This window comes from Macaca nemestrina, chromosome 1, assembly GCF_043159975.1.
Source record: "Macaca nemestrina isolate mMacNem1 chromosome 1, mMacNem.hap1, whole genome shotgun sequence".
Taxonomy (NCBI): Eukaryota; Metazoa; Chordata; class Mammalia; order Primates; family Cercopithecidae; genus Macaca; species Macaca nemestrina.
The window spans coordinates 230,706,641-230,720,629 of record NC_092125.1 but is presented as its reverse complement, the minus strand read 5'-3'; the positions used below and the strand labels follow the sequence as shown (position 1 = coordinate 230,720,629).

Sequence of the window (13,989 nt, the reverse complement as noted above, 5' to 3'; positions counted from 1 at the left end):
GTGATTGCTGGGGATTACCGCCCATCCCCGCGCCACTCCCTGGGGACGGCAAACCCTCCACCCGGAACAGATGACTGAGAAAATAAGCGTTTGGGCAAATCCCGACTGCGGCCCTTCCCAGTAAACGCCGCTCAAGAGGGTCCGTGTTTTCTTTACATAAACACATAAATCACAATTAACAACAGGGGAAAAGATACAGTCTCCTGATGCTCGGGAACCAGGCGTTTCTGATCTGAATGGATGGCTGGGCCCCGTAATTAACGAGCCGTGATATATCACTGCTTTGCTCATGAAGATTAACGGTCATCCCTGGGACGGGGGAAGCCGGGGGTCCCCCGAGAGCAGGGAATTAGAGCAACTCCTTCATCCAAGTGCAGCGGCCCCTCCGAGCAGCTGTGCTCTGCACCCTTCCGTGTCACCTGGAGACCCCCGAGTGACTCCCGGCCTGCCTCCTTGGTGTGTGCCCAGCACTCAGAGGGGCATCCTTGGATTTTGGGGACTTGCCCCACTCCTGGGTTCATGCCAACATTGAACCCCCTTTTTCTTAGGCCCAAGCTTAGCCTCAAGGTCAGGACCATCTTGAGAGGCACCCAGGCAGTGTGGGCCAGGATCCAGCCCTGCCTCCAGCCGCCCTGGGGGTGGTCTTGGGTGAGGGATAGAACCGTCCAGGTGCCGGCTTCCTCATCTGCTAGGGGAAGGCCACTTCGGCCCCTTACACCCCGGCCATCACAGAGAGGAGGTGGGCAGGGAGACGCCAGCATGTGCTCTGTCCCCCGGCAGTGTGGTGGGGGCTCCAAAGGGGCACTGGGAACAAGCTGTGCGGGGTTGGGGTCCCGTCCTGGGCAGAGGGTAGGTAGTTGGGCCCCACAGTAAGCCCCATCCTCTGCACAGCCTGGAGCAGCACATGGTCATCCACACGGAGGAGCGTGAGTACAAATGCGACCAGTGCCCCAAGGCCTTCAACTGGAAGTCCAACCTCATCCGCCACCAGATGTCCCACGACAGCGGCAAACGCTTCGAATGTGAAAACTGCGTGAAGGTAACATGCAGGGCAGCCGCATCTGAACCCCGCCACAGCGGGAGGCTGCAGACGGGCGCCCGCTCCCATGCTCCTTACACCCCCTGGTCCAAATGCAGATGGAGTGCGGCAGAGTGGATAGGAGGGCCCTGTGGTGGCTCGGGCCCTTCCGTGTTACTAGGAAGGAAAGGAAGTCTCAGGGAAGACTGTGTCCCCCAGGTCAGAAGGATCAGGGCCGAGACCAGAACCCAGGCCCCTCCCGGGCACGGCTCCTGTCCTCCCGCCAGTGTGGAAGGAAGAGGCTGCGGGGCTGAGCCTCCACCCCCAGCCCGCCAGGGTCGCAGCGCCACAGCTGAAAGCGCTTTCTGCAGCCCTGTCTCACGCAGCCTCAGTTCAGTCATTGTTCTTGAGGAGAGCAGCTGGGGAGGCTCCGTGGCTCACTTAAGGCCATCCAGCGGGTCCTGGCTACAGCAGAGACCTGTCCCTGCTCGGTGCAAACCGCAACGTGGCAAGGGAGACAGGCAGGGCCCTGCTCTCACGGCTGGTTGGTCCGGCAGCCAGAACCAGGCCAAGGCGGGTGTCCAGGCAGGGCACGAGCCAACGGCCTCCGTCTCCCCAGGTGTTCACGGACCCCAGCAACCTTCAGCGGCACATCCGCTCGCAGCACGTGGGCGCCCGGGCCCACGCCTGTCCCGACTGTGGGAAGACCTTTGCCACATCCTCCGGCCTCAAGCAGCACAAGCATATCCACAGCACGGTGAAACCTTTCATATGTAAGTGGTCGCCCAGCCTGGCTGCCCGCCTTCCGAGTGCTCGGATGCTGTGGGAGTCGGGCCGAGGTGTGCCGTCCCCCAAGGTCTCCCCCAATCCAAGGGACCCCAGTTTGTTCCGAAAGCATCTTGGCAGGTTCTGACATCTGTGCCATGTGCAGCCTGTTCCCCAGCAGGCACCCTCCGAGTTTGTCCCTCACTGCTCCCCTTCCCCATCCCGTCCTCCTCCACGGCTCCCTTTGCTTCGCCTCACAGGGGCTGGAGGGGGGCAGCAGGTGATGGGAGGGACCAGGGTCCTGCAGAAGGAGCTGGCCCCTCCCTCCCTGTGGCTACTCCCGTCCCGCGAACTCACTACCCACCCATGCCGAACTGCAGAACGGCGTGTTTCTGTGCTGCCCTGCACGTGGCAGTCCCAGCAGACGCCCACGGGGATTGTCAGGGTGGTGTCTCTAGGGGGCCCTGTGTGTGCCCAGCGCTGTTCCAGTGCGGGGCCAGCCCTAAATAAAAGAGCAGCTGTCTTTATGGGGCTCCTCGCACACCAACGGGAGAAGACAGGCAAGCCAGATAAGCAAGGCAGCAGGCACAGCTCTGGGTGCAGCGGTGCAGGGTTACAGCCTCACAGGGGGCGAGGCTGGCAGCCTGGCATGGGAGCTGCGCCTGCTTGTTCAATGAGAGGCGTTCCAGCAGAGATGCGAGGAGAGTGAGCCCTGGGCACCTGTGGAGGAGGCTCAGGAGGGAGCTGTGAGCATAGAGGCCCCGAGGCCAGGGTTTGTTTAAGGAGTGAGTGAGGGGAGTGAGAAGAAACGGCCAGGGGGTGGCTCATGCCTGTAATCCCAGCACTTTGGGTGGCCCAGGCAGGAAGATCACCTGAGGCCAGGAGTTTAAGACCAGCCTAAGCAACATAGTAAGACGCCATGTCTACCGGAAAAAAAAAAAAAAAAAAAAGTTGTTTAATTAGCCAACCATGTGAGTGCGTGCCTGTGGCCCCAGCTACTCAGGGTGCTAAGGGTGGGAGGATGTCTTGAGCCCAGGAATTCAAGGCTGCAGTAAGCCAAGATCGCACTACTGCAGTCCAGCCTGGGCAACAGAGCAAGACTCTGTCTGTAAAGAAATAAAAATAAATAAGAGAGACGTAAGAAGTCACCGGGGCCGGGTCCCAGGACCCTTGCAGGCCAGTGCAGGGACTTTGACCCTGATTCTCAGTGAAGTCAGAGGCCTCTGAAGCGTCCTGTCTGCTGGGCCTTGTGCCGAGTCATCAGTTCACACACACGTTGTGTCAAGTCATCGCTTCCCAAGCATTCTTACGTGGCATCCTCACAAAAGCCTGAGAGTGGGGCGCTTCTGTCTCCAGCTGTCATAGGAGGAAAGTGAGGCCACAAGATATTAAGTGACTGTGCGCTCAAGGCCAGGCTGTGCAGCCCAAATTTCAGCTCTGGGAGCCCGGCTCCTGGCCCCTGGCTGGGTGATTTGAACCTTCCAGGCTCTGTTGCATCAGCATGGAGAGGAGGGATGCTGGGAGCTTGGGAACCTGGGCTCAGGTGTTCTTGCTGATGTAGGACCACTCAGGCACTGACCACTTGCACAAGAACTGTGCCCGCCAGCCAGCCAGGCCCTGTCAGCACCTGGACTGTGCCCGTCCCACCCACCTCCCAAGCCCCAGCGTCCAGCCGTCCTGCTAGGGATGACTCAGCCCCCAGCCCAACCTGGGCCACATGCCCCCACCAACTGAAGAGCCAAAGGGAGACGGAGCTCTCCCTGCTGGCCGTTCCACAAGTACCATTTTCCCATTTGCTGACCACCGATCTCCCAGGAGGAGCCTGCGTGCAGTGTGCCCGGCTCTGGCGCCCCGATGCACAGTACCCCTTCCCTCTGGGAGAAGCCAGCACCGGGCAAGCTGGGCAGGAGTCAGGGGCCGAGGTGGGGGGTGACTGCTCCCAGATGCAGGTCAAGTGACTCCCACCGCGAGAGCAGCACCAGTCAGTGCCTCAGATGACAGTGCGGAGTTCTATAGCAAGCTCAGAAGCACAAACATTGGACCTAGATTTAAACGTCCTTGCCCCTCTGGGCGTGCAGACGAGCATTCTAAAGTCCCGTTGCGTCACATTAATGATGTGTATTCCAGGAGCTGCAGCACCCTGGGCGGCTGGAGCCTACAGTTCCCACCACGCTGCAAGCTGCTCCCCATCCCGTGTGGAGGGAGTGAGGACAGGGAAGCTCGGCTGGCCCTGCCTGGCCTCAGCGGCTCTTGCACCTCTTGTCTACACTCCTGGCTCACCTTTGTGCCTTGGCTTTTGGCTAAGGGGATAAAGCTTAAAGGAAAACCCCAGAGATGGGCAGATCGGGTTTACAAAGACCTCATTCCCTTAGAAATTAGATCAGATACACGCAACCCAGCCCTGGTATCCCCCAGGCCGCGGCACAGCGTCCTTTGGCGCACCTGTGGAAGGGGGTCTTCAGGCTTGGAGAGGAGGATTTGCAAACAAGCGAGGGAGCCCAAATAGTGTGACCCTTTCCAGGAACGGTCAGTTGCTTGCAGGAGAGGTCACAGTCACGCAGGCACTCACAGCCAGACTCTGTCCACCCGTTGGGTGACACACCCATGGCACAGGCAGATGGAAGCCCTAAGCCCCCACCTCACTGGCCACACAGACGGACAGGGTGTCATTCCTGGTGATGTCTTTCCCACCAAGGAACTCACCTGTGCGCTGGGGTGTGTACACGCAAGTGTGTGTGTGCATGGGTATAAGAGAAAGGGGGGTAGGGAGAGAGGAGAGGAGAACAGGAGAGAGAGGAAGTATATCCGGGAATGAGGTGGACAGGTTCCCACTGGGCACTTTTCAGAAAGGGCCTTTGCTCTAATAAGTGTGTGCGTGTGTGAGAGTGTGGGCACGTGAGCTGGTGCATGTGTTGATGTGTGTGAGAGCGTGTGAGTGTGGGCACGTGAGCTGGTGCGTGTTGGTGTGAGAGCATGTGTGGGCACGTGAGCTGGCGCATGTGTCAGCGTGTGTGAGAGTGTGAGTGTGGGCTCCTGAGCTAGTGCATGTGTGCATGTGTCAGCATGAGAGTGTGAGTGTGGGCACATGAGCTGGTGCGTGTGTGCGTGTGTTGGCATGTGTGAGAGTGTGAGTGTGGGTGCGTGAGCTGGTGCATATGTCGGTGTGTGAGAGAGTGTGGGTGCATGAGCTGGTGTGTGTGTTGGCATGTGTGAGATTGTGTAAGTGTGGGCACGTGAGCTGGTGCAAGTGTGTGCGTGTTGGCGCAAGTGAGAGTGTGGTCACGTGAGCTGGTGTGTGTCAGCACATGTGAGTGTGAGTGTAGGTGCGTGAGCTGGTGCATGTGTCGGCACATGTGTGTGGGCACGTGAGCTGGTCCATGTGTTGACATGTGTGAGAGCGTGAGTGTGGGCACATGAGCTGGTGTGTGTGTCAGCACATGTGAGAGTGTGAGAGTGTGGTCGCATGAGCTGGTGTGTGTGTCGATGTGTGTGAGAGCGTGAGTGTGGGCACGTGAGCTGGTGCGTGTGTCGGTGTGTGTGAGTTGTGCAGGATTGAGTGTGAGTGTGCATTCACACAGATACCCTGCGAGGAGAAGAAACTGCTGTCCAGAGCAAGCACCAGCCTGGACCCTTCCCATCTCGGCAGGACCCAGGGGGGCTCCCTCTGCAGGCGCTGGCCCCAGGTCCGGTTCACTGGCTGCCCAGGCCGTCCTCCACCCTTTCAGGTCACTGCCTCCCTCTGCCAGCTCTGAGCCAGCTGAGGCCATCCCCAGGGTTCAGGACCTGCCCCTGCACAGACCCCAGTCTCTCCAGTCGCCTCCTCTTCCCCAGTCCTTCTGTACATCTCCCCACTTCAGGGCCCTCCATCAGTGAGAATGGGTGGGAACCAAAGGTCCCTGAGCCCAGGCACAGCCGCTGGCCTGGGAGGCCCCTCCTTGGAGCTGCCCTGGGCCAGAGGCTGCTCAAAGCCAGTCTCCAAGTCAGGATGGCAGTAGCCACTGACCAGGCACCACTAGGGCCTGGCAAAGGCCAGGATACAGCCAGGGTGTGCTGGTTTGGCCGGCAGGGCTGAGCGCCTCCCCAAGGGCCAGGAAGGTGACCGAGGGGCATTTACAGACCCTCTCTGTGGAGGGTCACCTGTCCATCAGCCGCCCTCCAGAGAGGGCAGATTTGATAAAACGAGACCAAGTTCTTCTCCCCTCAGCCTTGCAAACGCCCCGCCAGGCTGGACGAGCAGGAGGGTAGAGCGGTTAATATAAATAGATGTTGTAATGAAAGAACATGATAATCTCAGGGGAAAAGCTCCCAGCTGGAATCCAAGGAGATCAGGCCGCCGACCATTTCTGGTGAGCGAGAAGCTTGCTGAAATCATTGTTTCCACTGCGCTGTGTTTAGGAAGCAAATCGTCCTACAGAGAGAGAGAGACACTCGCCAGGGTGTGTGTGTGTGTGTGTGTGGTGTGTGCGTGTGCGCATGTGTGTGCGTGTGTGTGGTGGGTGTGCATGTGTGTTGTGTGTGGTTGTGTGTGGTGAGGGGTGTGTGTGGTGTATGTAAATGTGGTGTGTGTTTGGTGTGTGTATGTGCACGTGTGTGTGGTATGAGTGTGTGGTGTATGTGTGCATGTGTGTGGTGTGTGGTTGTGTGTGTGGTGGGTGTGGGTGTGGTGTGTATGTGCGTCTGTGTGGTGTGTGTGGCATGTGTGTGTGCACATGTGTGCATGTGCATGCGTGTGTGTGTGTGTGGTGTGTGTGTGTGGTGTATGTATGCTGTGTATGGTGTGTGGTTGTGTGTGTGGTGTGTGTGTGATGTGTGTGTGTGGTGTATGTGTACATGCGTGTGGTGTGTGTGGGGGTGTGTGGTGTGTGTGTATGTGAGTGTATGTGGTGTGTGTGTGCTTGTGGGGTTGTGGTTGTGTGTGTGCGTGTGTGTGGAGGGGTGTGCGCGTGTGTGTGTTGTGTGTGCGTGTGTGTGTGTTGTGTGTGCGTGTGCGTGTGTGTGTGTTGTGTGTGCGTGTGTGGTGTGTGTGTGCGTGTGCGTGTGTGTGTGTGTTGTGTGTGGTGTGTGTGTGCATGTGTATGAATGTGGTGTGTGCTTGTGTGTGTGTGCGTGTAGATGTGTGTGTGTTCCTCCCTTTCTTCTTAGAAAAACAAGAGGCAAAAGACAAGCTGGCAATTTGGTGACACCCGTTCACAGGCCTTTAGGAAAATGGTCAGAACCCCCAGGCCGCTGGGTCCTGGATTCTGGCCGGGCCGGCACTGCCCTCTCCTGTTGAGAGAAGATGCTGGCGCTCGCCAGCCAGAGCTGGGCACGGCAGCTTCCATTCCAGTCCGAGGAGGTGCCCAGTGGCAGGATTTTCACTTTTCTCAAGCAGGGAATAGTCCCTCTGCATGGGGCGCCTGCCCAGGGTGACCTCCTATCCATGTCCACCTCGAGCCATCTCCAAAGGGTGGCCGAGTACCGCCAGGAGCCCCAAAGTCTGAGCTCCCCGAGTTGGGGCCTCCTGAGAACCTCAGGAACTGTCTGTGTCACCCCAGAGGCTACCTTCTCTGGGGTGCAGGCAGCAGGAACTGGGGTGGAGGGGGAGGCCGGAGGACGCCAGGAACACTGTGAAATTCTAGAGACGAGAAGGCCCAGTCTGCATGGTCAGCATCCTGCCCCCACCCCTCCTAGAACAGCTGCAGAAGTGAAGACGAAAGCAGGGCAGTCCCTGAGCCAGCTTGCCCTGAGTCCACTGATGGGGTGGCAGACACCATCACATACCTTCGCTTTGCCCGTGCCCCACCCTGGGGAGCAGGCTCGCCTTCCCCAAGGACTTCTGAAAATCTTGGCTCCCAAATTAGCAACACCATGGGCTAGGAGGGTGGGAACAGCAGCCGCAAGCCCATTCTCCAGCAAAGAAGGTGGAGGCACAGCAGGATCTGTACCAACTGACCCCAGGATCTGTTCTGGTCACTGGAGGCCAGCCTTGGGGTGGGCGCATGCACACTCACATATATTTCCACATGCTCATGTGTGCACGTGTATGCACACTCAGACACACACGCTTGCAGAATGCACACCTGCCCCCCCACACACGGACACTTACGCACACAGACACACATGCACCTGCCTGTATATTTGTGTGTATGCACACACATGCACGCACAGTACACACATATCCGCCCATGCCCATGCATGTGCACCCAGACTGCTTCCAGCCCCAGCCCTGCCCCTCCAGCGGCTGGGTTTCCCAGCAATTTCATGCGGCATTTTCAGCAGGGTTTCCCGGTCATTTCATGCGGGTTTGTCTTGGCTCCTGCTGATGTTTTAGGTGAGGTCTGCCACAAGTCCTACACGCAGTTCTCCAACCTGTGCCGGCACAAGCGGATGCACGCCGACTGCCGCACGCAGATCAAGTGCAAGGACTGCGGCCAGATGTTCAGCACTACCTCCTCCCTCAACAAGCACCGGCGCTTCTGCGAGGGCAAGAACCATTACACGCCGGGCGGCATCTTCGCCCCGGGCCTGCCCTTGACCCCCAGTCCCATGATGGACAAAGCAAAACCCTCCCCCAGCCTCAATCATGCCAGCCTGGGCTTCAACGAGTACTTCCCCTCCAGGCCACACCCAGGGAGCCTGCCCTTCTCCACGGCGCCTCCCGCGTTCCCCGCACTCACCCCCGGCTTCCCGGGCATCTTCCCTCCGTCCTTGTACCCCCGGCCGCCTCTGCTACCTCCCACGCCACTGCTCAAGAGCCCCCTGAACCACACCCAGGACGCCAAGCTCCCCAGCCCCCTGGGGAACCCAGCCCTGCCTCTGGTCTCCGCCGTCAGCAACAGCAGCCAGGGCACGACGGCAGCTGCGGGGCCCGAGGAGAAGTTCGAGAGCCGCCTGGAGGATTCCTGTGTGGAGAAGCTGAAGACCAGGAGCAGCGACATGTCAGACGGCAGTGACTTTGAGGACGTCAACACCACCACGGGGACCGACCTGGACACGACCACGGGGACGGGCTCGGACCTGGACAGCGACGTAGACAGCGACCCCGACAAGGACAAGGGCAAGGGCAAGTCGGCCGAGGGCCAGCCCGAGTTTGGGGGCGGCTTGGCGCCCCCGGGAGCCCCGAACAGCGTGGCCGAGGTGCCTGTCTTCTATTCCCAGCACTCATTCTTCCCGCCGCCTGACGAGCAGCTACTGACGGCAACGGGCGCTGCCGGGGACTCCATCAAGGCCATCGCGTCCATTGCCGAGAAGTACTTTGGCCCCGGCTTCATGGGGATGCAGGAGAAGAAGCTGGGCTCGCTCCCCTACCACTCGGCGTTCCCCTTCCAGTTCCTGCCCAACTTTCCCCACTCCCTCTACCCCTTCACGGACCGAGCCCTCGCCCACAACTTGCTGGTCAAGGCCGAGCCAAAGTCACCCCGGGACGCCCTCAAGGTGGGCGGCCCCAGTGCCGAGTGCCCCTTCGATCTCACCACCAAGCCCAAAGACGTGAAGCCCGTCCTTCCCATGCCCAAGGGCCCCTCGGCACCCGCATCCAGCGAGGAGCAGCCGCTGGACCTGAGCATCGGCAGCCGGGCCCGTGCCAGCCAGAACGGCGGCGGGCGGGAGCCCCGGAAGAACCACGTCTACGGGGAACGCAAGCTGGGTGTCGGTGAGGGGCTGCCTCAGGTGTGCCCGGCGCGGATGCCCCAGCAGCCCCCACTCCACTACGCCAAGCCCTCGCCCTTCTTCATGGACCCCATCTACAGGTATTCAGCACCCCAGCCTCACTGGTTCTCCCTGGGGCGGGGCCGCAGCAGTGCTGGGCGGGCTCAGTGCATGGTGGTGTCTCTTTCAAGCTCCTCCAAGGTCATCCCCTGGCCTTTGCTGACTTCAGGAAGATGCCCCTGTTCTTGGGGGGGTCTGCACCCCTCAGGAGGATGCCTGGCTTGTCTGTTCCTAAGCTAGGTGCCTGGCCCGGGCCGTGTTTGGGAGGCCAGGATGGGTGCTCCCAGACACGTGCGGTTTTCTTGCACTGATGACCACTCAGACATCACACAGCTGGTCTCGAGCCCCTCCTGTCCAGGAACCCCCACCCCCGTCCCAAACCCACCCTTCCCCACCCCTCTCTCCAGCTGTCGTCTCTGGTCCGGATCTCCCCAGCCCCCACCTGCAGAAGTCAGAGGGGCCTGGGCTGAGTGCTTCCTGCCCCTCCTGGTGCGCTCCTCCCCCTCCTGGTGCGCTCCTCCCCCTCCTGGTGCGCTCCTGCCCCTGGAGCCACAGAAGCAGGGGGAGTGGGGAGGGGTCGTCTTTCTGGAGGCCCAGGGGAATCAGAGAAGGAGCCAATGGTCCCTGGAGGGGAGAAGGAGGCCGGGAGGAAGCAAGCACTGGAGGGTTTTCTAGTTTTCTAGACCCCAGTGCCCCATGTCTCTGATGCCCCTCCTGGGGAGAGGTGAGTTTAATGCCACTCCCTAATTTCTGGGCAGGTTTGCCCCTCCCTAGAATGCAGGTGGGTTGGGAGAGTAGGGCCAGGCTTGGGGAGGGGGTCCTAACCCCACCAGCACCTCTCCCTGTGCTCTCCGCTTCACCATGTAAGGAGACAGGCAGGCAACCCTGAGCAAGTCCCGTCCAAATAAAGCAAAAGCGGCCAGTCCTAGACATGCTGGGGGTGCTGGGTCTCGGAGCGGGGCAGCAGATTTACCAAAGCGTTCTCAGTGACGGGAAAGAGTTTCCCAAATCTAACCCTCAGACCAGGCAGACAGAGAAGAGCAGGCCGCCTTCAAGAGCCGCCAGGCCAAAGGAGGGCCAGCAGATGGCTCTGCCCGCTGCCTCTGTTTACCACAGGAGATTTGTATTGTGATTCAATGAGCAGGCTTGTCACCGGCATCTGGGGAAGGTTCTGGAGCTGTAACTTCCAGCAGCCCTGGAGGGTGTTTAGACAGGCCCCTGTCCGGGTGCCGCAGGAAGCCCCTGGTGACCTCCCCAGGACAGAAACCTGCTGGTCACTCACGTTCATCAGCACACACGGGCAGCACGCCCATGTGTGCCAAGGGCTGAGTCAGGGAAGGAGGGGAGGAGGCCTTGAGCCTCCAGTGTGAGTCACACTGTGCTGTGAGCAGGTCCAGGGACCCCCGTCAGAGTGGTCCCCACTCATGCAGGGCTGACCGGCCAGTTAGCGGGAGGGAGGCTGGGGTGCACAGGGCCTTCAGAGAAGACTCCAGCTGTGTGCACTTAGTACCCAGGACATGCAGGGGTGCTGGCAATGAGGGCTTAGTACCCATGACATGCAGGAGTGCTGGCAATGAGGGCTTAGTACCCATGACATGCAGGAGTGCTGGCAATGAGGGCTTAGTACCCAGGACATGCAGGAGTGCTGGCAATGAGGGCTTAGTACCCAGGACATGCAGGAGTGCTGGCAATGAGGGCTTAGTACCCAGGACATGCAGGAGTGCTGGCAATGAGGGCTTAGTACCCATGACATGCAGGAGTGCTGGCAATGAGGGCTTAGTACCCATGACATGCAGGAGTGCTGGCAATGAGGGCTTAGTACCCAGGACATGCAGGAGTGCTGGCAATGAGGGCTTAGTACCCAGGACATGCAGGGGTGCTGGCAATGAGGGCTTAGTACCCAGGACATGCAGGAGTGCTGGCAATGAGGGCTTAGTACCCATGACATGCAGGGGTGCTGGCAGTGGGGGCTTAGTACCCATGACATGCAGGGGTGCTGGCAATGAGGGCTTAGTACCCATGACATACAGGGGTGCTGGCAGTGGGGGCTTAGTACCCAGAACATGCAGGGGTGCTGGCAGCAGGGGCTTAGTACCCATGACATACAGGGGTGCTGGCAGTGGGGGCTTAGTACCCATGACATGCAGGGGTGCTGGCAGCCAGGGGTCTTTGAAGGCTCTCAAGGGGAACTTGGAGGTGTGGGAGGTGTCTGGGAACCACCAAGGAAGATGTTCAGGGGCAAGTGGTAACAGGGAGGGTCCGTCTAGGGGTGCAGGTGGGCTGGGCCCCTGACATCCCCAAGGCCCACAGAGGAGTCTGGTCAAAGTTAGGGCAGCCCCAGCGAGGCCCACACCATGACCTTGTGACTGGCCGGGCATATGGACAGGTGGGGTGGGCAGCTCTGTGGGGCGGGTGGCTCGGCAGGGCCGGCGGCTCGGTGGGGTACGTAACCCTCTGTGCTGTTGTCCAGCAGGGTAGAAAAGCGGAAGGTCACGGACCCCGTGGGAGCCCTGAAGGAGAAGTACCTGCGGCCGTCCCCGCTGCTCTTCCACCCCCAGGTATGTCCTCAGTGCAGACCAGGACGCCCTGTAACCCACATGCCAGGGGCCCCACCGCCCGGCTGCTGAGGCTCAGCGGCCAGGCTGGAGCCTGAGTTCCCATCCAGGCCACACCATGCACAGACGCCCTCAAAGGCGGAGAAGGATTCTCCCCTTGTGGCCCCTCAGGTCACTGTAGGCTGGAGAGGTTGAGGACTGAGAGTGATTCTCACGGGGCCGCCCCAGGGACGTCTCTGACCCCTGGATCTGGGCTCCAGGAGGGAGAAGGAGCTTCACTGGAGTCATGGGCAGAGCCTGGAGGATCGAGGGCAGGGATTGTGAGTGAGGGGAGCAGCCTCAGGTGGCAGCCCCAGGACACAGCGTGGGCGCGCTCTCCGGGGTGCACAGGACCTGAGTGTGTTCAAATGGACCAGAAGAGAGGAAGGGCCTGAGCATGCAGAGAGGGGCATGGAGCCAGGCCCCAGGGAGGTGGTGGGCAGGGGGTCTGGAAAGAGACCCAGAGGGCCCCCCAGTCTGGACAGGCGGGTGCAGACCCTGCCAGGCCTGGAGTCGCTCCTGCCTGCCCCTGAGGCCACATCCTGGGAGCAAAATAGTGGGTGGGCAGCATGGCCAGGGCAGAGTCTCCCCAGTCTCCTGTCCCCTACTGACTTGGTCTCATTGCTGGGAGCCTGGCCCCTTCCGCAGGGCTGTGGGCTGCACCTGGAGGGCTGCACTCTGGGGGTCGCTCAATGGCCCTGGCCCTGGCAGACCGCAGACCAGGCCGGGGCATTGTTCTGTTTCTCAGCCTTCCCCGCCGTGGACGGGGCCCCCCACCCCCAGTTTGTGAAACCTGCGCCCAGGCTGAGCCTGCTGTGGACGGGGCCCCCCACCCCCGGTTTGTGAAACCTGCGCCCAAGCTGAGTTCACAGCTAAACTTAGTGCCTCCCATTGTTTCCCCGGGGCCGTGGAGTTTGGTTAATAACTTCCCCTGATTTTCTTCGGGATGGGCTGGAAAGAGCCACGAGCCAGCCAGGCGCATCCTGTGTTTGTGTTTGTGCGGGGATCGAGGCCGGGAATATCTGATTGGGCGGAACAAGCCGGGCAGAAGAGGCCCACCCAGGCCCGAGGAAGGGAGCCTGGCGGGGGGCAGCTGCCATTGTCCCTCCTGCCTGCTGTCCCCACAGGCCTGCCACCCCCGTTGCCTGTCCCTGCAGCCCGGAGCCAGGAGGTGGGGGTGGGAAGAGAGAGATGACTAATAAGTCACCAAATGGTCTAAGGTTGGGCCATCACTCGAGCAGAAGGCACCAGTTACTAACGGCCTCGACAAAGCCCAAGAGGCTGACTGTGCGGAGACCTCAGTCCCGCTGCTCCGGGCTGCAGACGGGCTGGTGAGGTCCACTTGATGGCTCAGAGAGTGGGGCAGCTTCGATCTGCCCATCACCGGTTCTCATCAAGATGAGAACATGCCTGCCTCCCAGAGGCGGGAGACGCCTGACCTCCACGGCCTGGGTGGGGCTGGAAGGGGCCAGAGGGGAGGCCTCGGCCACTGTGGACGGACACGAGTGTCTACTTGTTCATTTCTTTCTGGGTATTTTTATTGTTACCAGTCAGTTGTTCCCCAAATAGCAAAACGTCCCCACTATGGAGTCGTGTGGTCTCCGGGAGCATTTGTAGAAAGCCCTCTGCTCCCTACCAGCAGTGGTTGGATAAGTCCCTGGCAAGCAGGTCTCCGAAAAGCTGAGTGCCAGGCAGTCGGACTCTGAGAGGCCCCAGCTGTGTGATGGGATAGTTTTGTTTGCCAGTGGGCAGCCAGGGCCAGGGTCTTGCTGTAAATGGGCAGGTCACCCCCATGGAGCTGGCTCTGAGCATTGCCCAGAGGCAGCGAGCCCCACACGAGGGCCCTGGATGAGGCAGGTCCCCACCTGCCCTTCTCCTCACCCCCACACCTATTCCGTGGAGACTGGGTGCCAAGAACCCACACCC

At 60.4% G+C, this 13,989-nt stretch overlaps 1 protein-coding gene across 7 annotated transcripts in view; it reads left to right on the top strand.

The window, feature by feature from the left end:
- LOC105496680 (PR/SET domain 16) overlaps positions 1-13,989 on the top strand; it is a 364,998-nt gene that overhangs the window by 331,286 nt on the left and 19,723 nt on the right. For 5 of the 7 annotated variants that reach the window (XM_071067547.1, XM_071067522.1, XM_071067527.1 and 2 more), the window contains 4 exons: positions 892-1,039; positions 1,638-1,791; positions 8,094-9,510; positions 11,940-12,027. In XM_071067547.1, the coding sequence (XP_070923648.1) occupies positions 892-1,039; positions 1,638-1,791; positions 8,094-9,510; positions 11,940-12,027 (1,807 nt within the window). The remainder of the gene's footprint in view (positions 1-891; positions 1,040-1,637; positions 1,792-8,093; positions 9,511-11,939; positions 12,028-13,989) is intronic. The other 2 variants (XM_071067538.1, XM_071067545.1) reach the window with 1 other exon arrangement.